Genomic DNA, 27,756 nt, shown 5'->3' with positions numbered 1-27,756 from the left:
CCATGTTACCTTCTAGGTCCTCAAGTGTGGCCCTTTGACTGAATCCAAACTTCACGGAACAAATCCCCTCATCAAAAGAATTTGTTCTGTAGAACTTGGACTCAGTCAAAAGCCACACCCAAAAACCTAGAAGGCCACATGTGACCTCAAGGCCGCAGGTTCCCCACCTCTAGTTAGATCTCCTCGTTTGCTAGGGTCTCTCCTTTTGAGGCCACCTAGAGGAAAACTGGATCTTGTCAAATTATTTGTGAACATAAAGCTGTGATTACATTAGGAAATAAGTTTGAGATTTTTTTTAAAAGATTAAACTGGCACCAGTTTTGAGATATAATCAAGACAGGGTCTGAGGTGATTTGATAAAATTCTTACATATCAGGAACCTGTAAATGCATTGTGTACACACAACATCACTAGTCCTTGGCATTACGTCTAAACTGCCACAAATAATGTCCTTATCTCACTGAAGTTTAACCTTGCCTGAAGAACTCAATTATTTTATAAACATCCTATAAACATCCTTTTTTTATCATGAGGTAGTCATATATAATTACTCTTATATTACCATGAAACTGAATCCCTTAAATAAATAATATGACAGTCAAAGTCAACCAATGAGGCAGAGAGAGGTGGGAATGGAATCCAACACTATTGACTTTGGTGTTTTATCCACTTCCCCTTGCTACATTTATCCCCATATTTAACATAAAACTAAAACCTGAAAACATAGAATTATTTGCTAAAAGAGCATCAATTTACTCCTGAGAGTTAAAGGCAGGAGCATGCTGGCAGTAGCCAGTACTGGCTCCTGAGAGCCAATTTGCTCTATTTTCAGCGTAAGTATTTTCACCTTGAAAATTGGCAAACGGTACCAATCAAGGCTTTATTTGTTGTTTTATTGATTGTTTAGACCTAAGAAAGTGATGGAGAAAAAATGTTAATAATGCAGATGAAATTTTAAAGTTTGTTGTGTATACATTGTTTGTTTGTTTGTTTTTCAGAGACCTGGTTGTTAAATATTTACCAGAACACTCTTAGAAAGGTCAGTAGACAGGCAGATTTAGTCTTCTAGAATCCCAAGCATCCACTTAAAAAAATTTAAAAACAATATGATTTGTGATGTGTGTAAAAAATAAGCTGAGTGTATGATCAAAAATTGTATTTAAAATGTACCATTAGCAGGGTTAAGAAAAAGAATAGCTGACAGACTTTTTGGCTATGTTAGCACAAGATGTAGGAGCAGCTAGATGGTGCTAGGAGAGCCAGGCCTGGAGTCAGGAAGACTCATCTTTCTGAGTTCAAATCTGGCCTCAGACACTTACTAGCTGTGTGACCATGGACAAGTCACTTAACCCTGTTTGCCTCAGTCTCCTCATCTGTCGAATGAGCTGGAGAAGAAAATGGCAAACCACTCCAATATCTTTGCTAAGAAAACCCCAAATGGGGTCATGAAGGGTTGGACACGACTGAAAATGACTGAAAAACAACAGCAAACAACAAAGCACAAGGTGTAGAAGCAAGATGATGGGCCAGGGATTCAGTTCTTTACTCTGCTGCTAATTTGTTGGATGACTTTTAGCAAGTCAATTTGTGCCTTTGACCTCAAATTCCTTTGCTTGCTAATGTCCTTTCCAGAATCTTTTGAGTTTAATTTTAGGGTCATAGGATCATAGATTTAGAATTGAAAAGGACTTTTAGGATCATTTGGCCAACCTCATCATTTTACAGATGAGGAAACTGAGGCCCAGAGAATAAAGCGACTTGTCATGGGTCATAGAGAGAGTGATAAATTCAGCCTGAAGTCATAACATCCAGAAATTTTTTTATCGCTGCATTTTGTCTTGTTTTAGAAGACTTCTTTCATTATTCCTCATAATTTTTTTATTTAATAGTGGAGGAAACTGATGCTATCACAGTCTACATGCAACATATCTGGGTTTGAAAAACAGTTATGAAATAAAATAACTGTGTCAATATGGGAAAATAATTTACCTCTCTTAAGAGCCTTACCACAAAAGAGAATGTAAGTTTAAAATTTAAAGTCCCCCCATAAACAAAATTTTTAAAAAGCATATTTCCTCCAAATTATCACCTCTCCCTGACCTATCCTGTTCATTCCCATCAACCCTTCCCTTTCCTAAATGCCTTCTCTTTGCACCCTGGAGACAGAGACTTCTTTTTTGGGGGGCCCATTGGTATTGAAGAGTTTTCCTACATAGCAGTTAGGAATACAGAATCAAAGACTCTGTGGTAGAATCAGAATCAGGTCTCATCAGTTTCTTATCCCTCCCAACCAAGGCATTCTATATAAAAGTCTTATAAGTGGTGCCATCATCAAGGTAGGCAAACTTTACTATTCTATTTTTCCACATGCAGCATATCTGGGTTTGAGAAACACTTAGGAAATGTAATAGCTATTGTGATGGAATACTAAGAAATGATGAGCGGGTTGATTTTAGAAAAACATGGAAAGACTTGCAAGAAATAATGAAGAGTGAAATGAGCAGAACCAAGAGAACATGATATATAATAGCAGCAATATTGTTAGTAGAATAACTGTGAATAACTAAGCGAGTCTGAGTGTTATAAATATTCAAATCAACTACAAAGGACCTAGGAAGGAAGAGGCTATCCACCTCCAGAGAAAGAACTGATAAATGGAAGTATACATAGTATGGTTTTATGTATATGTGTATACATATACATGTATATATGTGTGTATATACATAATATGTGTGTGTGTCTATGTGTGTGTGTATCTGTGTCAAGTGGTGGCCTTCTTTAGTGTGGGGTGAGGGGAGAAGGAGATAGTTTGGAACTTAAAATGTAATAAAAATTAAAATTTAAAAATAAAATAAAATAAGAAATGTAATAGCTGTGCAAATATGGGTAAATCATTTACCTCTCTCATTTTTCTCATATAAAGTTAGGATTGATACAATTTGCACCATCTTTCTTCACAGGGTAGTTGTGAAAATACTTTGCAAATCTTAAGATGCTATACCAAAATGAGCTATTATTATCAGATTATTATGTGCCAGGCCCCGTGCTAAGTTCTGCAGATACAACGAAAGGCAAAAACACAGTTTTTGCTCTTGAATTCACATTCTAATAGAGAAACAAGATGCAAATAATTATGTACCTACATGATATATACAGTATAAATGGAAGGTAATCTTAGTCCGAGGAGTGTAGGGGAACCAGAAAATATCTTTTGCAGAAGGTAAAGTTTGAGCTGAATCTTAAAGGAAGTCAGGGAAGCCAGGAGGCAGAGTTGAGGAGGGACAGCCAGTGAAAATGAAACAGAGCTGGATAACGGATTTCCATGTGCAAGGAATAAGTCGACTGGGATAACTTGATTGTAGAGTGTGCAAAGTGTAAGTATAAGAAGACTGGAAAGGTAGGAAGGGGTCTAGTTGTGAAGGCCTTTAACTGACAATCAGAGGATTTTATATTTGATTCTGGAGGTAATAGGGAACCACTGGAGTTTATTGGGTGGCAATAGGCAGCAATTTGTTGTTGTTGCTCAGTCTTTTTCAGTCATGTCCAACTCTTTGTGACCCCATTTGGGGCTTTCTTGGCAAAGATACTGGAGTGGTTTGCCATTTCTCTCTTCAGTTGATGACTGAAAGTGAAGAGTTGAGGATGACACAGAGGTTGTGAGCCTCAGTAGCTGGAAGGATAATGGTGTCCTCATTATTAATAGAGAGGGTTTGGGGAGAAACATAATGAGTTCCATTTCAGACATGTTGAATTCGAGATGCCTATGGGACATCCAGTTCAAGATGTCCAAGAAGCAGTTAGGGCAGCTAGATGGTGCAGTAGATAAAGTGCTGGGCCTAGAGTCAGGAAGACCTGAGTTCAAATATGGACTCAGATACTTGCTAGCTGTGTGACCCTGGGCAAGTCACTTAACCCTGTTTGCCTCAGTTCCTCATCTGTAAAATGAACTAGAAAAAGAAATGACAAACCACTCTAGTATTTTTGCCAAGAAAACTCCAAATGGGGTCATGAAGAATCAGTGATTGAACAATTAAAAGAAGCAATTGGTGATGCAGGACTGGAGATCAGGAGAGAGCTTAAGGCTGGATATATAGCTCTTCTGGTCATCTGCATAAATATGATAGTTGAGTTCACAGGAGCTCATGTACTGTCACTAAGATAGTACAGAGAGAAAAGAAAAGAGAATCCAGGACAGAGCCTTAAGGGACATCCTGGATGAAGATCACTGCGTAGAAGTGTAGATAGGTAGGAGAACAGAGACAGCAGTATCAGGAAAACCTATAGAGGAGAGAGTATTCAGGAAGAGCAGGTGATCAACAGTGTCAAAGGCCATTGAGAGGTCAAGAAAGATGCAGGCTTCTATGAAAAGATCATCTAGTGAGAGCAGTTTTGGTGGAATGATGAGGTTGGAAGCCAAACTGAAGAGAATTTAGAAGTGAGAGAAGATAGGGAAGAACTTAGTATAGACAACTTTCTCAAGGAGTTTGGTGGAGAATGGGAGGTGAGATATTGTATTATAGCTATCAGGGACAACTGGATCAAGTGAGGGTTTTTCAAGGATGAGAGAGACATGGGCGTGTTTATGGGCAGCAGGGGAAAAGCCAGTAGTTAAGGAGAGATTGTAAATTAGAAAGAGAGATAGTGGGGATCACCCGAGGGACCAATCTGCTGGAGAAGATGGGATAGAATGGGATCACTTGTGCATGCTGAGAGGCAGGAGTGAAGGAGAAGGCATCTAAGTGATGTAAGCTGTACAGGAGTTAAAAGCAAGGAGCTCTGAGCTAATGGCCTCAGTTTTTTTGGGTTTTTTTTTTTCAGTGAAGTATGAGACAAGGTTCTCTCTCAACTGAGAGGCAGGGAGAGGTAGTGCCATAGGAGACTTGAGGAGGGTTAAAAAGGTTTAGAATCAGCACTGTAATCAATCGAATCGTGAATCAAGTGGGGAGGTGTTAAAGGATTGCCTTACTATAGTGAGGGCCCAGTTGAGATTATGTAACCCAAATATACAGGGGACCCAGTCAGTATGTGACTTTCTTTTACTTCCTTTAGCATCATCCAAATAAAAGCAAAGGATTCAGATGGCGGGAATAATCTCAGGTTGTAGTCTGGGAAAGCAAGATCAGCTGTAAGACAAGAGGACAGGGAATTTGAGCTGAATTGATTTTATCAAGGGCCTGAGATAGGAAAGGGAGAAGATTGTATCCATGGCCTGGAGGAGAGTGTAGCCAGGGCAAGGGTGATGACCTCAGAACAAACCAAGAGTGGACAGATAGAAGATCATTATGGCAAGAATGAATAGAGTTAGCAGTTACAAGGCATAAGGAAAGATGGAATGATAAAAGATAGTGAACAGATAAAGAAATTTCAGAATTCATGAACAAAGAATATATAATATAAATTATTTTTACTCCTGGCAGTTGATCTACACCTTCAGAACTACTGACAAAAATGAATGGAAAAAACACTCTGATGCAAAAACTTTTACAATTGAAAATTCTGGATGGGCCAGTTTACTTAACAACTCATGCACCTATCTGGTAATGCTTGGTTTCCTTAGAATCAAGGTTCAACATAACTTCAAAGCCCAAAGGATAACCAGTGCTCATGGCTTTAAAGTTCTGTCGAATGAGTTAATGGAAGTCCAATAGAAAACTTGATCTACTGTCTATTCTGTATGTCAAATGCTATCTTTTCTACCTTCATCTCTCACATATGCCCCCTTCTCTTCTCTGACGCTCCTACCATCTTGGTGCAGTCCCTTATCACCTCATACCTGGACCACAGTATTTTTACGCCTTACTCTGATCCACATAACTTTGTGATCCTTACTCTGGTGTTCTAACAATTCTGGCCTCCTCACTGTTGCTTACACAGTACACCCCACCTCCTGACTGAATTTTTACTGTCCCCATGTATAAGGGAATACTCTTCCCTTCTTATCTCCAACCTCCCACTTCCTTCAAGTTTCAGTTAAAGTCTCCTTCAAGAAACCTTTTCTAATCCTGCTTTATCTTAGTGCCTTTTCCCTGGGAGATCACCTCCAACTTGTCTTGTATGTATCTTGTTTGTAAGTAGTTGTTTGCATGTTATCTCCTGCATTAAATTGGGAGGTTCCTTAGATCAAGGACTGGTTTGTTTTTGTTGGGTTTGTTTTTTTTTTTGGCCTTTCTTTGTATTTCAAGGATTCAGCACAGTGCCTGGCACATAGTAGGTGCTGTGGGTGCCACATTCTGGCTAACATTTCAGGAACCTTAAGAATTCTACTTATCTCTTTTTTCAGGGTCTTTTCACATGACACATTACCTTGTTATTTCTAAGCTGAATTCCTTCAAGTAGTTGGTTGCATATATCCTGCAGCTTCCTCTCCCCAGTCTCCTGGCCAGCCCAGTTAGTTTTTAATTCTTTCCCTCACAGCTGTGTGTGTGTGTGTGTGTGTGTGTGTGTGTGCCCAATGACATGAGAATTCATCAGGGTGTTGTGCTCTCCAAGTGGAAACCTCCTTTATGAGGCAGGCCTGTAGCTTTTATGTAACCTAGTGTACAAAGTAGCCCAAGAGGTTATAAGTACCTTGATCGTGGTCACATAGCCAGTGTCTGTGAGCAGAACTTGAATCCAGGCCTTCCTTACTGTAACTATTGCCTCTCCAAAACTACTTATTTAAAAAAAAAGTCTCCTAAAATCTTCTGAAAAGACTATAGGAAAAGTTTCTCAATATTACTTTTAAGTAATTTAATAAATTACTTGATAACTATAACTCTTGTAGTCTAAGCACCCACCATGAGGTGTTTCCACTTTTTCTTTGGAAAACTACAGGTTGTCGGGGGTTGCCCCCCAATAGAATGCTATTGTTCGGGGTTTGAAGTGTGCGGTTTTGGAACGGGTAAGTCGACCGACCCAGGTACAGCAAGCCCACCACAGTGGACGAATTCCCAGAACTGGAGGGCATCATTAGTCATGTAGGTGGGTGGGGAACAGCAACAGAACACAACCACAAAGCCTGGAGAGGCAACAGTAAATAACAACACAACTTTCAGGATTTTCCAGGGACTTGGCACCACTCTGTGCACACTGGATAATATTAATGTATAACTTTGGCTATCCCTTAGCTGTTAAATCTTTTTTTTTTAAACCACTCAGCGATAGCTTGACATAAACCTTGCAAAAAAGTGCTTGCGGAGGCGGGGGGTGGGGGACCCAAGTGTGAGGAAGGCTGGGGGATGCAGCAAAGACGGCCTTGAAAAGAGAGAAAGAAAGGAAGGAGGGAAGAAGGGAGGGAGGGCAGGAGGGGGAAATCTCTCCCAGGGTTTCAGAGATTTGCTGGGAGGGAGGAGGTGAGTGAGAACTGCCCGAGCCAGAGGAACACAGGGAGTTGTTTGTGTGAGGGAGGAGAGAGGGGGAGGGAAGGGTGTAGGAGAGAAAGGAGAGCGCGGGAGGAGGGGAAATGGGAAAGAGGAGGGAGAGGGCTGGCCCAGAGTCAGCAGCCATATTGCGCGCACATGCACGCGCGCACACACCAGGAGAGAGGGGCGGGGCGGGGCGGGGCGCGGTTCTCACACCCCACCCCCCTCCGCCCTCCTCCAGCCTGCCTGCCTGCCCCGGCCCCAGGGAGCCGAGTCACCGGAGCAGCCGGGGTGAGAGGCGCACGAGCCCACTGACTGCGGGCGGGACGGAGGAGCCGAGAGCTGTGCTTGCACTACTCTGGTAGGACGGCTGCTGCGCTCTCCTCCCGGGCGGCGGCGGCGGCGGCGGGCTGCGGGGCGGGATGGAACCTGCGGGGCAGAGGAGACCAGACCCTGTCCTTCGCTTGGGCTTCTCACTCTTTTGGGGAAGGCACTGGCAACAGGTGTTGTTAGGGATTGGGAGCTACCCTGCTGGAGTGGAATGGATGGAACTTATGCAAAAGTACCCCCACGTCCACCCCAGGGGGGACCCGCGGGAGAGCGCCGCCTCCTCCCTGCCGCGAGGCCGCCGCCAGGTCCTCCGGAGCCCCCAGCCCTCGGGACGGCACCCAACACCCCGGGGTCGTCGAGGAACCCTCATGTAGCTCTTTTTTCTTTTTCGTAAACTCTCCAATCCCCCTACCCCCAGCGCCGGCCTGGGACCCAGGGGTCTTCATAGTACGGACTGCGCTGGACTCCCGGACAAAGTCCAGCCGCGTGCTTTTGGGGCAGAACTTCTTACATATAGACGCCACCTTCTGTTTGACCTAAATAAATTACAGGTTACATCGGATTTTTTGTGTTGCTGCCTCCCTCTCTTAATGCCTACTTTACCACCACCCCCTTTTAAAAAAAATAAGTGAGCCCTAGAAAAATGTTAATATTTATTTATATTAGTGTCATTTGTTTATGTTATTATTTTAAAATGTTATTTATTTATGTTCCCCTGCCCCTTCTTAGCTCCCTATCTTTACCGCCTTTTGGCTTTCTGTGCCCAGAAAGTGTCTGCCCGCCCCTGTCTTCTCTCCTTTCTTCATCCCCCACCCTCTTATTTTGCCTTTCCTAGGAGTCGCCTTTCCATTTTAAAAACATTGTTTCTTAAAGAATTTGTTTTGATTTCAGCCTTAGGGCAAACGTTGCTGGTTGAAGTGAAACTAAGAAAGTGACTAATCTGCCTGGAAAGTGAGACTTACTTAAAAAAATCACCCCCCCCCCCCCACCCCTGTCCTTCCCTCTTCTAGCCCTCATCCCTCCCTTGCCCTCCTCTGAACCTCCCTGGGCTTGGTTTTTTGCCTCCAGACTTGGGTCCTTGCTGCTTGGGAACCTTGACAAAGAAGCAAGCCTACACCTGTCCTTGCCTTGATCCAGGGTCCACAGAGAAAGCCGCTTTGGCACAGTTGCCCTAGAGCCTGGCACAGTTGCCCTAGAGCCAGACAAAGAGCGGGCAACAGGTTGGCACATCACCTGATTATTTTCTTTCTCTCCTTCCCCTCCCCCTTTTCCATCTTTCCTTCCTCCCTCTCCTCTTTGATTAAGTGATTCTTCCCAAGGCTCAGGAGAGATTGTCTGAGGGTACATTTGGTTTTATGGGTGTGGTTGAGTAAATGACCTTCCTTGGTGAATGAAGGCTGGGCTTTTCCTCTCCTCCTGGGTGAGGCATTAAAAAAGAAAAAAAAACCAAAACGGTGGAGTTCCTCCATAATTACTGGTCCAGTGACTCATCCTCAGTTCCCCTGTTGGGCCTGTTTTTTTAAAAACCCCAACAGTCTTGAGGCAGACTTCAGATCCCTGTGGTTTGCCTGTGGGAGGCAGAAGGCCTTCCTTCCTTTGTAAAGGGGACTTTCTTTTACTTTAGGGAAAGAAGAGAACTCTTTGCATGAAAGCTTTGTTTGGAGGGATACTAAGGAACACATCAGGAACCGAAAATGCCGAAACCAGTAAGTAATGCAGTTTTATCATTCCAGTCTTTTTGCTTTGAATGTCCAGCAGGTTCCATGCTAGAAACTTTGTGGTGTATCTATATATTTATATATTGTATATTTTAATATAATATTATACATATTATATATTGTTCTACATAATATAATATATAATGTTAATATATATTAATGAAAATGACCTTGAACTACGGGCTTGGACAAGGATCCTTGTGTAAATCCTTAGATAGGATTTTTTTTAAAGGGGGAAAGTAAAAAGACAAAAGGAGAACCTTTCTCCCTCCTTCCCCTCCTCTTCCTCTTGGGCCTTTATGTGTGGATTCTGAGAAACATCAAGGAACCAGGATTATAGTGTTTCACCTATTTAGCTCTCCACAGAGTATTCAGTCCTCAGTGAAACTTCTCATTCTGAACACAGTAGTTAGGACTGGTTTATTTGTCATAAACCTCTTTTGGACTGTTTTTCTGTCTTCTGCATTTTAAAAACTTGCATTCTTGGGCTCAAAAGCACCACAAAATCTAAATGCCTATTTTTTTTTTTTTGCTTTTGTTTTTAATGGTGAATTGAATCCATGAATTGCATGGTAGGGAGTGGGCTCTCCCCTCCTCCTGCAGGATTCAAAGTAACCAGAAGTAAGTACGAAAAGGTCTTTCAAGGGTCTGAAATGGAATCAGGCGTCTATCTTTCTCTTTGTAATTTATAAAGTCACCTTGAAGAGAAGACTTTGTCTTACAGATTGCTGTAGAATTCCAGTCCCTTTTATGGGGCCCCTGTCAAAATCATAGTAAAGTAACAAAACTTCAAGGCATCTTGGTGGTGCAGTGGATAGAGCGTCAGGGCTGGCGTCAGAAAGATTCATCATCCCGAGTTCAAATCTGGCTTCAGGTACATACTAGCAGTGTCACCCTGGGCAAGTCTCTGAACCCTGTTTGCCTCAATTTCCTCATCTGTAAAATGAGCTGGAGAAGGAAATGGAAAACCATTCCAGTATCTTTTCCAAGAAAACCCCAAATGGGGTCTCGAGGAGTCAGACAGGACAAATGACAGCAACAAAAGCAGAAGTCCCATCTCTGTAGTAGTTTAGTAATGGACTTGAATTGCAGATGGAGGCAGTACCCCAGTGGGGGGAGGGGGAGGAATTCTCCTTAAGGCTCTGATGTGTACAATGGGATGTGTTTCAGCTGTCAAGAAGTCCTTTTTTGCACCACCGTGATTGTATTGACCCCAGATATGTTGAGATCTCATTCACTTCCTTTGTCTGACAGGGCTGGCTTATCTTGGTTTTCCTGCAGAGTATTGGAATGGTTCAGATTTGTCCCTGTCTGACATGTTGTTTCTTAGCAAGGCTTATGTGCCTTACTGTGCTTTGCCACAAGGGGTAGTTTAATCAGTAGTATGAACTGTACTAGAAAACTGGAGACCAGATCATGATTTCCCCCAAAAAGCAACTTTTTTTTTTAATGGATAAATTAGTTCATTTTTGAAACACAATGGAGAAAATATGCTTTGTTTTTTTCAAGTACCATATGAGATACATGGGGATTTAAGCTTTGGTTTTGAAAACTTTTTTTTTTTTTGAGTTAGAGTTTCTTGCAGGGCTGAAATTTTATTCTGTTACAGTTTCTCTGGAAAGTCCAACATTAATACAGCTAACATTGCTCAGTTCATAGGAGCATAGGTTACATGTTGAACAGAATCTTCCAACTCATATGAGGGTAGCATAGTGGATAACATGCTGGGCCTAGAGTTAGGAAGATTTGAGTTCAAATATGGCCTTAGATACTTAGCTGTATGACTCTGGGCGAGGCACTTAACAAAGGTTAAGTGCCTTGCCCAGGGTCAAAATGAGGATACTAATAGCAACCTGTCTTGCAGGATTGTTGTGGGAACCAAAAGAGATGATATTTGTTACGAAGAACTTAGTGGGCACTATATAAATGCTTATTCCTCCCCCTTTCCATTGTCTATTAAAAAAGAACAAGTGGTCCACTTTTCTCACCTTTCATTTCTGATGTCCAACATCAGTCAGTCTGCTTAGATTGCCCTAGAACAGTTACTTCTGCTATGACTTAGTAGCTGTCAGAAAGCTGATGCCTTTGATATAATTCCCTACTGAGAACACATCTGGGAAAACATTGTGCAAAGGAGAGATGATTACTTCTAAAATAGAAGATTTTTATTGTGATTTTATTTGGGGAAGGAGGGGATCTCTGAGAAAGCAAGATGAACAAAAGTAAAGCCATTGGAACAGGGCAGAGATTCTAGCAAGAACTTTGTCGTGCATATCCAGGATGGTAGATCTTTTCCAAACTCTAATCATTTCCCCATTTTTTTCCATAACAGTATTTACCTTTTTTTCTTTGTATGGCAGGCATGGTTTCACTCCAGTTTCCTTTATGCAGGGATTCTTAATGTTTTTTGTGTGTCATGGATTTGGGCAGTCTGGAGAATGAATATTCCTATTGGGGATGAATATTCCTATCTCTGAATAATGTTTTCAAATGCATAAAATGAAATACATGGGATTACAAAGGAAACCAATTATATTGAAACGCAGTCACCATAATATCTACTAAAATTATAGACAGTTGTGAATGTCTCTTGGATTGGTGGAGTTTTTCTCTACGTAATCCATACTAGTAAGCAGGCAGCTCACTCTCAGTGATCAGAATTGAACATTCTGCTGGTGGTGAAGAGAGTTCTTGGTGTCTCTGTTCTCCCTCTCTTCTCATCCTCACCCTCTGTACACCATTGCTCACCCAACACACACACACACACACACACACACACACACACACTCAAATTTATTTTATAACCTTGTCTTATAGCAGAAAAATCCATGAAGGCCTCATATTGGAAACCTTGCCTTAGAGATTGCTTTGATGGGTCATAAAATAGAAGACAATTTATTTTTTCCTGAAAATTAAACAGACTCACTAGTTTTGTCATGTATTTTTTTAAACAAAATGCATTATTGATGCTTTAAAAAAAATAGATATTGCTTCCCAATGACTCCTCCCCACCACCATAAAACTTTCTCGTACCAGTCAATGAAAGTATAGACAAACAAAATTAGCCACCATGTTGGCCATGTCTGACAATTTACACCTCATTCTAAACAGATAATCCATTCTTCTGACAAAGGGCTATGTTAATTCTTGTACCCTAAGGGCCAAAAGAATTTACCATTCTGTGGATTATCTTGTCATCAGGGTAGATTTTTTTTTCTTCCTATATTCAGGTTAGTATTACTATACTCAAGAGACTGGTGTCGCATCTCTTTATAACTGTCCTTCTCAGACGTCTTTGGTCTGAAGATGACCGATGTAGACCACGTATTTTGTATATGCATCCGTCCACTTGCCATGGTGAAGAAAAATTAGTCTCAGGGTTTTTCCTTGGGTAAACAGGAATTGTGTGATGATTTTTAGTGTAGATTAGGATCTGCACTGAAGTACATAAAACACCCACATTTTTGAGTGACTTTTATTGGAACCATTTTCATAGGTAACCTGAAAGACCCTTGGGGTCCCTAATGGGTGGTGAATGATCTTGCTTTACCTAATTTACTGCCATATATGTCTAATAAATATTAAATTGGAAGTGTATCAGGTAGTCCTTATGCAGCAAAGAGCTAACAATACCTCTCATTTCTATTTGATTTAGGTTTCCTTTGCTAGCTATGAATTTTGGTTTTGTTGTAGTTTGCTTATGATATTGATAGGATGGAGGCTGCGGCAAAGAAATTTTCATATAAGAATAGTTACATTTGAATGGTTTAGATTTGAGCTGTCAACCGGACCTTATAACTGTTCTTTTTCAACTTAACAGCCGAAGCTGTCTCTTTAATCGGAGTGCCTTGCCTGTATGTCCACGTCACTTACACTCATTTAAACAGTGGAGTTAGATTCATTTTTGTTTCCTGACAATTCCAGTCTCCTGAGAGAGTCAGGCCCCACTTTAAGGACAATGGAAGTTAAATCAACTAGGATTGGAAGAACCTTGATGTTGTCCCAGTCAGGTATACATTATTTTTGTTGAAATTAAGATCTGGGAGCCACAGAAATAGCAAAAAGCATTGTCATGGAATGAATGAAACAGGTCAGGGCAGTGTGTTTTCATCAGCCATCATAACTTTTCTGAGTTCCAATAATAGTACTTTCAGTACACAATCTGCCGTTTGTTCCTCTGTGATCGTGGGAAGTCCCAAACTGCCTTATTTATAAAAACACAATTTCTTTGCTGCCTTCCAGGTTAGGCTGACCTGTTTTCTTCCCTCCCTCTCTATTCGTTGTGGGGGTCATATATTTTCAAGACTTTGTGGGGTACGAACAAAAACTATTGTAGCCAACCTCTGGGGGTATTATCTTCACAGCCTGAAGATTTGAGGGACTAAAGGTTTTTTATTTTTCTAAATCGTCCAGGTAGGAAAAACTTAAAAGTGAGTTAGCTCTAAAAGGCATGAAGAGATGGCTCTTTGCTTTTCAGTTTTGAAGTGTTAAGCTTGCCTTTGAGATTTTCTAACCAACACCAGTTTCTTTTTCTTTTGAGTAATTACAGAATTCATTCAATCATTGAATTTCAAAGCCAGAAGATTATCTAATCCAACTCATTCATTTTTGCAAATGAGACCCAAGAGAGAAAAAATTGATTTATCCAAGGTCACATAGCAAGCTTTTGGCAAAACTGGACCTAAAATTGAAGTCTTGATTCTTTATCACCTAATTGCTGGTTATTTTAATCAGGTTCAGTTACAATGACAATTGTTAGACGTTAGAATCCAAGCAATTTAGATTACTTTGTCTCTCTGGTACTGGCTGGATACTTCTGACAGCCTTTTTTTTTTTTCCTATAAATGATAATATAAAATAGATGTGTGTATTTAGTTATGACTAATTTGGAGCTTAATAGGTGTTATGTCTGTTGATTTCTTTTTTTTATTCTTTCTCCTAAATTACTTTGGAAGAAATGCAGGATTTCTTTCCTTACCACTGGGTGGGGAGTGAGATGGTCAAAAGTGTGCCCCTTTGGGCTTAGAGTTAAGAAAGTATTGACCATTAATCACATTAGAATCAGCCTGGGCTTGGGGGGTGGGGTGAGTCAGGAAAACCTAGCTTCAAATTCAGCCTGTGACCATAGCTTCGTGACCCTGGGTGGACAATGCTAGGATTTATCTGCTAAATTATAGACAGCTGCAAATCTCTTGGGTCTTAGTGCTGTGAAGAAGAGCCTGGAATTCCTATGTGAGGCATAGGAAAGAGATAATTTCATAATCTATCCCTTTCATAAGTTTCCTTCACTTATTCCCTTTTTCTCCCTTTCCTCCTCCCCCTGTAATTGGACATTCTGCTATTGGTGAAGAGATCCTTTGCATTTAGTCTCTGTTCTCTCTCACCTCTGATCTCCAGCATTCTGCGCCACCCCCTCCCCACCCCAACACACACACATACTTAAACTTATTTTAGAACCTTATCTTACAAAAGAAAAACTGCCAAAACAAATGAATGCAGTGATTACATTTTAAAGTATGTGCACCATCTTCATCTGTAATCTACCTACCACCTCTCTCCATTGGGTAGTAGAGAAGTGAATTTTATCATTAATTTTCTGGAACCAAGATTTGATGCGACTGCCTATGGTCTAAATTCTTAGGTCTTTTGGTATTTTCACTTACGTTATCATAGTCATTTATGTTCCTTTTTCCCCTAGTTCTGCTTTTGCTTTCAATTCATGCAGGTCTTTCCATGTTTCTTTGAGTTCCTCATATTTATCATTTCTTATGGTACAATAATTTTCCCTTACATTCACTTACCACAGTTGGTTCAGCCGTTCTCCAATCCATGGGCACTCATTTCATTTTTGTTTATTTTTAAAATTTCATTTTATTTTATTTGTAGCTGTAAGCATTATGGCTCCAAATATTTTTGTTACACAGGGGATCTTCCTTTCTGTCATCTACCTCTCTAGGATGTAAGGCTGGTAGTGAGATCGCTGGATCAAAGGGTGTGAACAGCTAAATTGACCTCTTGTGGTAACCAAACTGAATTGCCTTAGTATGAGAATAGACTCTTGTACCTCTATCGGATTCTAGGACTGTTCCCAAAACCATCCGTTCACGAGATGTGAACTTACAGGCCATGGGGTACTTTCATGGTCCCTCTCTTGAAACTGAAGGGCACAATGGAATATTGTGAATGTCATTATTGGTATTTGAACATAAAATTAAATGGAGTTTGGAGGGGAAGGAAGATAGAAGAGTAGATCTCAAGCCAAAGCCAAGACCAGTTAAGACCTATAAGAAAAGTATGCCCTGATTTGAAATTCTCTCTCCAGGGAATCAAGTTTTGCACGGCTCAAGTTTTGGTGCTCATTGGGGAAGAAGAGGCTGGAAATTCCACATGAGGCATAGGAAAGACATAATCTCATAATTTTTCTCTTTCGTAACTTTCCTTCCCCCATTCCCTTTCTTTCTCCTTTTCCTCCTCCCTTTTTAAGCCTCACCACTACTTTTAGCTTTTTCCCCTAAATAGCCCTATGTAGGTGATTAATTGGTTGCAGTGATACTTTCAAATTCAGTTCATAAACTGAGTAGTCTGCTTAAAATTAAATGTCTTTATTTGCTTTATCTGGCCTATCAGTCAGTCAGTCAGTCAGTATTCATTTATTAAGTGCCTACCATAGGCCAGGCACTCGGCTTAAACCCTGGATGTACAAAGAGGCAAAAGACAATCCCTGCCCTCCAGGAGCTCATGATCTAATGGAAGAAACCACAAGCAAACAAATATATACAAACTGGATAAATACAGGATAAATAGGAAATGATTAAGGAATAAATAGGAAATGATTAAGTGAAAGAAGGCACTAGAATTAGGAGGAGTTAGAAAAGGTTTTCTGTAGAAGATGGAGTTTTAGTTGGGTCATAAAGAAAGCCAGGGAAGGCAGTAGGAGATGAGGAAGGAGAATATATTTCGGGCATTGGGGATCCCTTTTCTACTGATTTCTAGTTTTCTAAGAATAATCACTAAGCTCGTTTTTGCCTATAGCACATACATATTAAATAAATAGAGGAAACTAACTGAAAAAAATGATGACTGCTTTTTATAATTACTAGAATGTAATCTATTTGTGGGCAGGGAGTTTCATTTTTGTATTTGAGTGCCTGGCACATAGGTGCTTAATAGAAATGCTTTCAAATTGCCTGTTGAGATAGATTTTCTCCTTCTCAGTCGATATGAACTGTCTACTTAGCTAAAGAGAGAAATTTTCATTCCAGACTTTTGTGGGCATCCTCTTCCCAACCCCAAATTCCACAGAGATTTCAAATCAAGAACCTAAAAATAACACTTTGATCCCTGTGCATCATTAATACTTTTCTCAAAATGTATGTGTAAAGGTTCATTTAATATTGAGAATGATTTAATAATTTATTTTTAAGATGTAGGAAAACTTTCAAAATATTTATCCGCTGTAATGGAGAAGAATATTGCTCTACTACTTCTAGCTATCTGTTTTCAAGTTATCTTTGTTCTGAAGGTGGTCTCTGTTTCAAAAATAAAACTTTACAGTTGATTTCTTAAAGATTTTTTAAAAGCATTTTAGAATAAAGGGATGTAAATATAGAATAATGTGAGTCTGAAGCCTGTTGTGGGGAGATTATGAAACCTAAATGCTTTGTCCTTTATGAACATAAAGAGGGAGATTTTAAAAGTTGGGTTTGCATCGTTGTTGTACTGCATTTTTTTTTCCTTTTTTTTTTAAGGCAATTGGGGTTAAGTGACTTGCCCAGGGTCACACAGCTAGAAAGTGTCAAGTGTTTGGTTAGAGGCTGGATTTGAACTCAGGTACTCCTGACTTAAGGGCCGGTGCTCTATCTACTGCGCCACCTAGCTGCCCCTGTCCTGTATTTTAATGGAAATATATTTCGTTTTTCTGACACTCTAAACAGGCTCCAAAAAGTTTAGTTCCTTTGAGCATGAGAGTGCCTGTAATTCATTGGAATCAAGGGGAAATTTTTCCTATTTTGGGAAATGTTGAATGTTCTTCTTTACTTTGTAATTTTGGATAATGTAACATCATTGCCTCTCATTCCACATTACCTCACTCCCCAATATAGGGAACTTGGTAACCAGACTGTAAAGTATTTAGAAAAATTCTAATTTCCTGAGAGCCTGAAGCACATTGCATTCTAGAAGTCTATTTTAAATCATTAGGTGAAAGATAATTGTTGTTTTAAACTTTACAAATTACTTTACAATATTAAACTATTACTGTACAAAATTATGATATTTACAAATAACTTTACAAGTTACTGAGGAAAGCAGTGTGGGGAGGAGCAGTCTTCAAAAATTAGTGCCTTTTTTTACATTACAGAATACATTTCTGATTAAGCAAGCCATACTTGCAACAAATATTAAAAAAGAGAGAACAAAACAATTCAGCAAATCAAGCAAATGAATAACAAAATAATTATACTTCATCATATTTTCCAGTAGTGCCCTTAAAGTTTTCCTGCTATCTAACCTATTCATTTTCCTTCAGAGAAATCACTGAAGTAAAATTTAAAAGTTTTTTTAAAGAATCTATTAATTACTATTATAAAAAGTAACTATATCATTCTTATAAGTGTGACCTGGGAACCATTAGCAGAGCCCTGGGAGAAAATTGCTCTGTGCCCTGGTCTTTATTACTGTTGATATTTATAACCCACTAGTATATTCTGTGATTTCTAATAAGAGTTAATAATTTATTTAGGAAAAAAGAAAACAGATTTCCCCATTGATAGTCCGTCGGAAACTCTTATCAAAAGCAATGACTTTCTTTTTCAGTTTTAATAAAATTGTTTTATGGAAGCAAATGGAGAATGGGATAGAAAATAGATTGGTGCCCAGGGGATTTTTGCTTTTTGCATGGTCATACATATTTTAAAAATTGATATAGATATACACACATACATATATGTACACACATGTGCATATACATATATGTGTGTGTATGTATATGAGACTGCTTCTTTGTGCTAAAGTAAAACCACCTACTCTGGGTAATTCTTTACTTCTCAAACCTGGGGGAGGCCAGAACTATCAGATTAAGGAATGAATTGGGCTTTTAGTTGCTACCTCCAGTAATCTTAAGTATCTGGCTTTGTCATTTAAGATAAGGGATTTGTCCTGAAATATTTTTGCCCCTTAATAACAAAGGAAAGAATAAGGTTCTTTTAAATTTTATTCCCTCCCTCCCCGTGTTCTTCCTGAGTTTCAGTTACATGTTAATTCTTTTTTGTCTGGTCTTGTGCATTTTTGTGAAAAAATTCTTCCCTCTAGGTGTTAGGCTAGTGTATATAGAATCAGAGATTTAAAGATGGAAGAGACCAAGATCATCTAGTCCAGTCCTTTACCCCTTCATTTTATAGTTGAGGAAACTGAGGCCCAGAGACAGTAACTTACTCTCAAGGTCATCCAGGTAACAAAGTGACTGAGGTAGGATTTGAACCCAGGCCTTTGGAATCCAAATCTAGTGTTCTTTCCACAGACTCCACACTGTTCCTCCTACGTGATTAGATAAATGAAATAAAAGCAACATCTACTAAACTGATTTGACCACAAAGCACTTTGGGGCCTGAAGTATACTGACCGAATTTAGAGATAAAGGTTGGTCTGAGGATGTGGAATGAGTACCCCAGATGTTCTAGAGGAGCTAGAGAAATTTTGGGGAAAAAGGAGAGGAATTAAACCTATTTTTGCAACCTCATCTCTCTCCTAATTCCCCCATGTTTCCCTCTCCTCTCTCCTCTCTTTATACCCTCTCCATCTACCTTTCCCTTCCCCGTCTCTCCTTTCTGTCTTCTCTCCCTTCCTCTCTTCCATTCTCCTGCCCTCTCTTTTCCTTTCCCTAAGTTAAGTGTTCTTATAACATGACTCTGATAGACTGCAGAATCATGTTAGCCTTGCTAGAGAAGAAGGGTAACAGTGCACTAACTCACATTCAGCTTCTGATGAATTATATGACTTATGAGTTTATTTATTTATTACTTTTTTTCCCCTTTGGCTTGGTCCATTGGAAAAAGCACTAGACTTGAAATAAGAATGGTCTAATCTCAGCACGTTATTAAAACAGTCTAGGCCTCCATTTCCTCATCTGAATGGGATGGAGGGTGAGGTGAGATAGGTAGTAGTCAGAATTCTGTTGAATTCACCAGCCAAACATTTGTTATCGTTTTTTTAAAAGAATGGATTTCTCCTCTTAATTTGCCTGAATAATTTTCAGTACTATTTCCCATCTTCTAAGATGTCAGAAATCCTCTTCAGTTTGGGAAAGGGAAAGGTTAGGTAGAGAATAGAGTGAGAGAAGAGGGGAAAGGCAAAAAGAGGAATATAATAAAAGTAAAAAAAAGGAATATAAGTAATTAAAGAAAAAAAGTAAAAAATATAAATAGTAAAAATTAAAAAAGAGGAATATAATAAAAGAAGACTATAACAAAAGTTTAAAAAGGGGACTATAAATAACAATTTTTAAAAGGAATATAAGTAATAAAAGTTAAAGATTATAAGTAACAAAAATTTTTAAAAAGGGATATAAGTAATAAAAGTTAAAAAAGAGGAATATAAGTAATAAAAGTTTAAAAAGGGGAATATAAATAATAAAAATAGTAGAAAAAAACTGAGGAGATAAAGAGGGAGAATTGAACTGTTGAGAGAAATCAGTAATGCCCTGTTGCCCTTCGGATAAAATTGCAACTCTTCTATTTGGCATTCAAAGCCAAATGTTCACAATGTAACTCCACCCTGTCTTTCCAGGCTGATTACATGTCATTCCCCTTCATTTGTCTTTGCTGGGACCAAACTGACCTGCAGGGCTGTATTCCCTGTAGACATTCCAAATTCCACTTCTGTGCCTAGTGCTTCCCAACTGTAAAATGGGGTTCATAATTGTACCTCCTCTCAGGGTTATTGTGAGGATCACTTAGCACAGTGCCTGGCTTATAGTAAATATTTAATAAATGCTTTCATCTTGCTTGATTGATTGTCTCACAAGAAGACAGGTAGGATTTGAGTGGAAGTAGTGAATTGGAGACTGGAGTGATGAGGAAGAGGAAAGGAGGGAGAGATGAACTGAATGGGAAAGGTTAGTTAAAATGGCAGGAGAAGTGAAATGAAGACATAAGAAGATAAGTAAGAGAAACAGTGGAAGAGGCAGGGAGCGTGAGGAGGGCACATGTGAATAAATATGTGATTGACAGTAATAGAAGGGTAGTAATAAAAGGCCTAGACAGAAACTCAGCTCCGCCATTACTTAGCTAATTATGTGACTTTGGACAAAACCGCTCAACTTCTGGGCCTCAGTTCTATTGTGTTTAAGATTAAGAGGTTGGACTGCATGATTTCCAAAGAGGCTCTCAATTCTAAAATGCTTTTCTGTAGTTCTGTGATACTAAGAGTGGTTTGGTCATTTGAAAACAGATTGAAGAGGGGTAGGTGAGGGAGAATAATACTTTGGGCAGCAAAATGACTACCTTTTTCTAATAGAAAGAGAAGGAAAATAAGAGAGGTAAGTGGGAGAAATGAACAGGTTAAAAAGAGGAGCAAATTCTCAAACTAGGAATATGGAGAATAGGAGAAAGAATGGGTGTGCCTAGAATAGGAGAGATGGTGAGTATTAACTACAGATGTTATTTTTTTAAAGCTCTCCTTTTGGCAGAGGGAATTAGGGCTGAGAAACCTATCTCAGAGCCATCTTTATAAATGTAGCAAAATTTATAAAATAAGAGGTTGGAAAGACTCATTAATATGTGCAAGTGCTTATAAAAATAAGTTAAAATTGTTTTTCTCTGTTGATCCTTCCAAAAATTGATAAAAGTGAGATTGGAAAATGTCATCTATGAATTTTTTTTTTTTAATGGAAAAGTCAAACTTCATCTCCTCACCTTGGTTAAGATAAGTAAATTAAAAACACACACACATAACTTTTATAAACTAGACTTCTGCCCTGACCTTTGTCTAACTATTGATTCATTCAGCTACTATCTTGGTATCATGATTGTTATTTCAGATATTGTCAACAATTTCCCTTTCCTATGAAGAGGTCTTGGTATGATCATTCCTTATCACTTATTTATTATAAGATGACATTTCAGTATATGATTCCCTGTCTCAGTCCAAACAGTCTTGACTATATTTTATTAGGAGGAAGTGCCTACAAATGCTTCTGGCTTTTCTCAGTATTCTTTCCTTAAGAACAAAGGATCTTTTGTGATGCAGTGTTGCTTGCTAATCCCAGATCTTTTCTGAGGCACCACTTTTATAAATTTTGTCATCTAGGAGCTGCTATAAGGGGAGGTTTTGTTGGTGCAGAGATTATATTTCAAACAAGGGGGACTCCTTGATAGAGATGGTTTGAGTATCTTGTGTCCCATTTGCTAAGATATTTGTACAGTGACAGATTTCTGGCATATGTTAAAAGAAAGCAATTTGTACCTTCCCGGCATTTGAGTAATTTACCGGTGAAATCTTCTCAGACTTGGTACCGTCCATGTAAAATTAAATGTTTGGCCTCTTGTATAATCTGTATGTAGACACATAACTTATTAAATCCCTAACCTCAGATGGTTTATAGTCATATTGGAGGGAGAGGGTTGGTAATTGTGGGTGACAAGGGAAGGGGGAGGGGGGAGGAATCTCTTGTTGTGCTATTTCGGATGCAGTCCCCATTGTCTTAAAGTGTGTATTTATGTTTACATATATATCTGTATATATGATGGTATGAGAGGTTAAGATTGAGAGCTGGCTTCTGAGTCAGGAAGACCTGAGCTCAAATCCTGTGTCTGACACATCCTGGGTGAGTTATTATTCCCTCAAAGTTTCCATTTCTTGGGTCATCTTATCACCTGCCACCCCTGCCTGTACCAACAACCTGTAATGGAACTTTCCCTGGGGCCAATTGATTGGGGAGTTCGAACTTACCTGACTATCTAGCTAACCTTAGACCTTAGATGTGCTCTAAGGCTGTATCCATATACCTTATCCATCCAAGATGGCTATCTTAGAACCTCTTGTCATACGCCCTATACATCCTTCTGCCCCCCTTCCACCTCTTGCTCTAGGCACGGTAGTAATCAAATCAATACTACTTTTGCTTTTGTAAAGTTCCATGGCTACCCTCTAGCTCCACTTACCATTCCTGTGAATTCCCCAAACAAAAACTCCTTTCCTTGGTCACCATTCCCCTAAATGTGCTCTCTATTAGATTGCAAGCCCTTTGAGGGCAGGGATTACCTCATTTTCACATTTGTTTGCCACCTAGCACGGGGCCTGGCACATAGTTTAAGAAATATTTATTTATTCACCAGTGAAATCACAGGTTCAGACCCTTCCCAGAAAATGTCCTCTGCAAATATTTTGTGGGATGAAAAATAGTTAAAATGTAGGAAAGTAGTTTTGTGTTTGGTTCTGAAACCAGGGTTTAGACATGTTTGGGGTAGAGCACAGTTTTTGGTCAGTATTATTTGTCAGGCCATTTGCCACAAACTTATTTCTTAGATATCACAATTTGGGGAAATTCATTTAGACAGCTTACGGTATTATTTTGTCAATTATTATACCATTACCTTGTAACAAAAGCCAGATTTAAGTTTCTTGTAAATGTATACCTTATAAGGAAATTCAAATTTATTCTTTGTGGGGTTTTGTTTTTTAAAGAAAAAAAATTATTTAACACCTTCTTACCTCTGATCCTTTCAAATCCTTGTACATAGTCATACCACTCCAGATACTTTTTTTTTTCCACACATTTTTTCTCTGACTTCTTCTGGAGAGGTGGCTGTGGTACAGGAAAACAGTGGGAAAAGCCATTATACTTCAAATGGATTCAGAGTCTGAAGACCTGGGTTCAAATCCTGACTGTCGCTGCCTGTATGACTCTGGTCAAGTCATTGCATTGTGCTCACAGTTACTGTTATCTTTCAAAGTTGTTTGTCTTTGCAGTGTTATTGTATAAATTATTCTCCTAGCTCAGCTCACTTCACTCTATATCAATTCATCTTCTCAGGTTTCTCTGAAACCATCCCTTTTATCATTTCTTATGGCACAGTAGTATTCCATTACATTCATATAATTTGTTTAGCCATTCCCAATTGATGGGCACCCCCTTCATCTCCAGTTCTTTGCCACTCCAAAAAGAATTAGTATAAATATTTTTGTACGTGAGAGTCCTTTTCTTTTTTAAAATTTCTTTGGGATATCTCTGGGTCAAAAAATAACTTTTTGAGCATAACTCCAAATTGCTTTCCAGAATGGCTGCCCAGTTCATAGCTCCATCTAGTACATCAGTATGCCTATTCCTCCTCCAATAAGTGTCAGTTTTTCCAATACTGAATGCCTAAAGTAGAAACTCCGAGTCCCCTTACATATTTATTAAACACCTACTTTAGGACCAGCATGGTACTGAATACCATGGGAAACACAAGAGGGATAGGCACCAGTGTCCTGATTTTCAATAAATTTTATAATCTACCTTTAGACCAACATAGAAGAAATAGCAAGGGAAAGTCAACCAGTGAGAGGACACATTTGTGGAGTGGTAGAAAGAACGAAGGATTCAGAGGCAGCAGACCTAAGTTCAAATCCTGGCTTACTTTGCTTACTTTGTGAATATGGGAAAGTAAATTATTTAAATTTCTCTGGGTCTCATTTTCCTCACTTAAAAAAGAAGGGGCTAAAACAGATGCCTTTTAAGGGCCCTTCCAGCTCTAAATCTAGGATCCTAAGTGAAAAATGAAATAACAATTTGGGTTCATTGACCCATCCTTGTTGACTTTCTCTGGCTGTTCTTGTAGGCTCGTCTTACCTCTTCTCAGTCCGTAACAAATGTTTTCAGTCAACAGGGACTGTAGTTTCTACCACTTTTGTATGTGCTCACCCAAAGAGTAGAGGGGAAAAAGGATTATGTAACCAAATTCCTTTCCATAGAAGTTGGAAAATAATTGTTTTTAGTGAGATTCTAGAATGTATAAGCTGGTTTTCATTGGTTTTTGTTTATAAATGGAAAAACAGAGTTTCAGCAGAGACAAAGCTTTAAATGTTACGTTTCTGAATATCCTAGAAGAGGTTGCACTGCCATTTGTAAAAATGCACTCTGCTTGATATCATATTGCTAGCCTTCTTCAGGGGGGTAGAGGCAAGAGGGAAGAAGAAAACTTGGAACTCGATGTTTTTAAAAAATGAATGTTAATGGGAAACAACAATTAGAAAAACATGGGAAGACTTGTATGAAATAAAGAAGAGTGAAATGAGCAGAACCAAGAGAACATTGTATACAGTAACAGCAATATTGTTCAAAGAACAACTGAACAACCAAACTAGTCTGAATAGGTATAAATACTCAAATCAGCTCCATAGGACCTATGAAGGAAGATGTTATCCACTTCCGGAGAAACAGTTTGGAACTTAAAATGTAACAAAAAAAATTAAAATTTTAAAATTAATGTTAGCCTTTTTACATGTATTTGGGAAATATTTAATGTAATAAATAAAAATATATTTTAAAAAATTTACTTGGCACAGTAATATAGCATGTGTATATTCATAGTATAGAATTATGGTTGCCTTTGGCCTAAGAGTTAAATTCAGGAACATGTTTTTGAGTTAATTTTTATAATATTTGATTAATCCATTGACATTTGAGGAATGCCCTGCTTGTATTTTTGGGGGGAGAAGGGATGTCCTCATTTTTTTTTTTATTAATATGGAGTATTAAAAATCTCTCTGGTACCCTGCAAGGGAAATTGGCAAATCTGAGCAATAGAGGAAGACTGGATTAGGCAGGGGAGATCTTGGTGCATATAGAAACTAGAATGTACCCTCTACTTGCTAAAATCACTAAGTGCCTTACTGGGAATCAGTAGGTCAATCCGAAAAAGAATCTATTAAGCATCTACCCAGGGGCAGACCTGACTGGGCTGAACCATGCCATTGCCTCAAGCATCCTTGAAGCTATGGAAATTTAAGGGATTTTTTTTCTCCCCTTGAAATTTGTCCTTAAAGAGTATCAGTTATTCCTGTGGTTTCCTGCTCTAGTAGGTCCTGGGGTGTGATAGCAATCTCCTTGGGGCCATGCTTATGTGACTCTGGGGCTGGGTATTGGTTTGACCACCTACCTATGTACTTGTCTGCCATTCCTTCCCCACCCCATCAGTGCAATCTCCAGTTTGGAATGGAATGACTTAGAGATGTAGTTAGGTCTTGTCATTCCTGGGTGCTCTTTATTACTTTGTGACCTTTAGACTCTGTGACCTCTAAGGTGAGGACTAGCACCCTTTTTAAAAAAACTCACAAGCTAGAAGTGAACATCCCTAAGTGACAGGACTTTAAAAAACACCAACAAACATATAAATACATAGTTCTCCTGGTTCTGTTTGCTTCACTCAGAATCAGTTTGTACAAATCTTTCTAGATTTCTCTGGGGCTATTTTTTTTAAAAATTTCTTCCCAATCACTTCCCAAAAATCTCTTATTTTTCTTTAATTTATTTTTTGTTATATTTTAAGTTCCAAACTGCCTCCCTCCTTCCGCACCTCATTTAACACAGATACATACACACACACATATACACATGTACACATATACATATATGCACCACACGTTGTTGATTTAATTAGTAAACATTTATTAAGTACCTCCTATGTGCCGAGCACTGCGCTAAATTTTGTGAGGGCATTGAAAGAAAACAAGTTAATGGATTTATTCAACTAATTAAATAAAACACTTCTTCAAAAAAACTTGGGCTTAGTATTTTTGTAGAAATTCCCTGTAGTCATTTAGCTAAGCAAATTATGTTTTTGGACAAATTGCATAAGCTTACAGTCTTATTTTGGGTTTTGAAAAGGTTAAAATTCTGAGGTTCTCCAATCCTTGTGTTTTTAATAGAAAGATAGAAGAATAAAGACTTCCTGGTTGTACTTAAAAAAAAAACTCACCACATCTTTGAAAGGTAAAACCATCTAGAATTTCCTTTTAAAGAAGAAAAAAAGTTCTCTCTCAGGCCTCACTGCTATACTTGCCACGCACATTGCTTCACCGAGGCCTTTCTGAAATGGTTTAAGATTTAAGGGCGATGAATGAACTGTCTTTGTCGTTTTCTGTATGCTCAGTGCATTCATAGCTCAGTGCCTGGCACCTGGTAGGTGCTTCCTAAATGTTTATTGTTTGATCGATTGGTCTTATATCTTGACTTCTTCTTTCCCTAATACCACAAATAGGAAATGAGCTAGAGAGCCTCATGTTTCTTGATTTAGACTTCTCATTCTTTTTTTTTTTTAATTTTTTTTTTTTTAGGCAGTTGGGGTTAGATGACTTGCGTGGGGTCACACAGCTAGTAAGTGTCAAGTGTTTGGTCTGAGGCCAGCTTTGAACTCAGGTCCTCCTGACTCCAGGGCAGGTGCTCTATCCACTACGCCATCTAGTTGCCCCTAGACTTCTCATTCTTAAATGGTCATTTGTGGACCCAGGCTTTGAGACTTAACAGAGAAAATGCCCCATTTGTGATGAGTAGTGAGGTTTACTAAATGTAGCTTTAACTTCCTGTGTTTTGGAATAGCCTGGGGTGTTGGTTAAGTTAAATTATCTCAGGCCTGACTTTCACTTTGTATTTTTGGGACTCCATAATTTTCAAATCACATACCTAAATTCACATCTGAAAAGAGCTTAAGCCTAAGGGGCCTGAGTTATATAGGACTCAGGTAAAACTGAATAAAACTGATTACTCAGCCACTTGGTGGGGTAAAGGGAAAGGGTCCTTGGAAGATTATAGTTAATGTATTTATTTGTTTTCCTTTTAGTATAGGTTTCTACTCCTACTAGATAATGTGACACTGTTTATAGAAAGACAGTTTAATGATGTTTATTTTTTTCACTGTTTCCCATGTTAGGTTGTACATTCTACATAGGTTTTTCTGTTGATCTTAGACATCAAATCTGACGTTCTTCATCCATTGGTACACAGGTCCCTGTGTCCTTTCTCTCAGCCTACAGCCAGAGCCACACCTAAGAATCTTTTCACAGTTCAACAACCGATGGTTATCAGCAGCAATATAATTGAAGATTATATGTCATTAACAACAAAGAAAATGACTCTGAGTTTACTTTTCAGGATAGGTCTGGAATTTTTGTATGGTGTGTAAGTGTTTAGATTAAAGTAACCTTGAGCATTTCTTGGGAAAGCAGCCACAGTGGCCTGTATCTTTAAAAATTAAGAAAGAAAAAAATTGCAAGGTTTGACCTCAAACTGTATCTCTTTACAGCTTAAAGTAGAATCTGAAGAACTTTTTTAAAAGTTAGGTGCGGGTGTGTGTGTGTGTGTGTGTGTGTGTGTGTGTGTGTGTGTGTGTGTG

At 39.0% G+C, this 27,756-nt stretch overlaps 1 protein-coding gene across 2 annotated transcripts in view; it reads left to right on the top strand.

Moving 5' to 3' along the window:
* The first annotated feature begins 7,600 nt into the window (after nt 1-7,600).
* LOC114031459 (ezrin) overlaps nt 7,601-27,756 on the top strand; it is a 71,686-nt gene continuing 51,530 nt past the window's right edge. Inside the window, exons 1-3 of one of the 2 annotated variants that reach the window (XM_027846528.1) lie at nt 7,607-7,701; nt 8,739-8,890; nt 9,295-9,376. In XM_027846528.1, the coding sequence (XP_027702329.1) occupies nt 9,365-9,376 (12 nt within the window). In that variant the 5' untranslated portion in view covers nt 7,607-7,701; nt 8,739-8,890; nt 9,295-9,364. Of the gene's footprint in view, nt 7,702-8,738; nt 8,891-9,294; nt 9,377-27,756 lie in introns of both variants that reach the window. The other variant, XM_027846526.1, reaches the window with a different exon arrangement.

Source organism: Vombatus ursinus, unplaced genomic scaffold (assembly GCF_900497805.2).
Source record: "Vombatus ursinus unplaced genomic scaffold, bare-nosed wombat genome assembly UNPS02015175.1, whole genome shotgun sequence".
NCBI lineage: Eukaryota > Metazoa > Chordata > Mammalia > Diprotodontia > Vombatidae > Vombatus > Vombatus ursinus.
The sequence above is the reverse complement of the archived record's forward strand: the minus strand, read 5'-3'. Positions and strand labels throughout refer to the sequence as shown.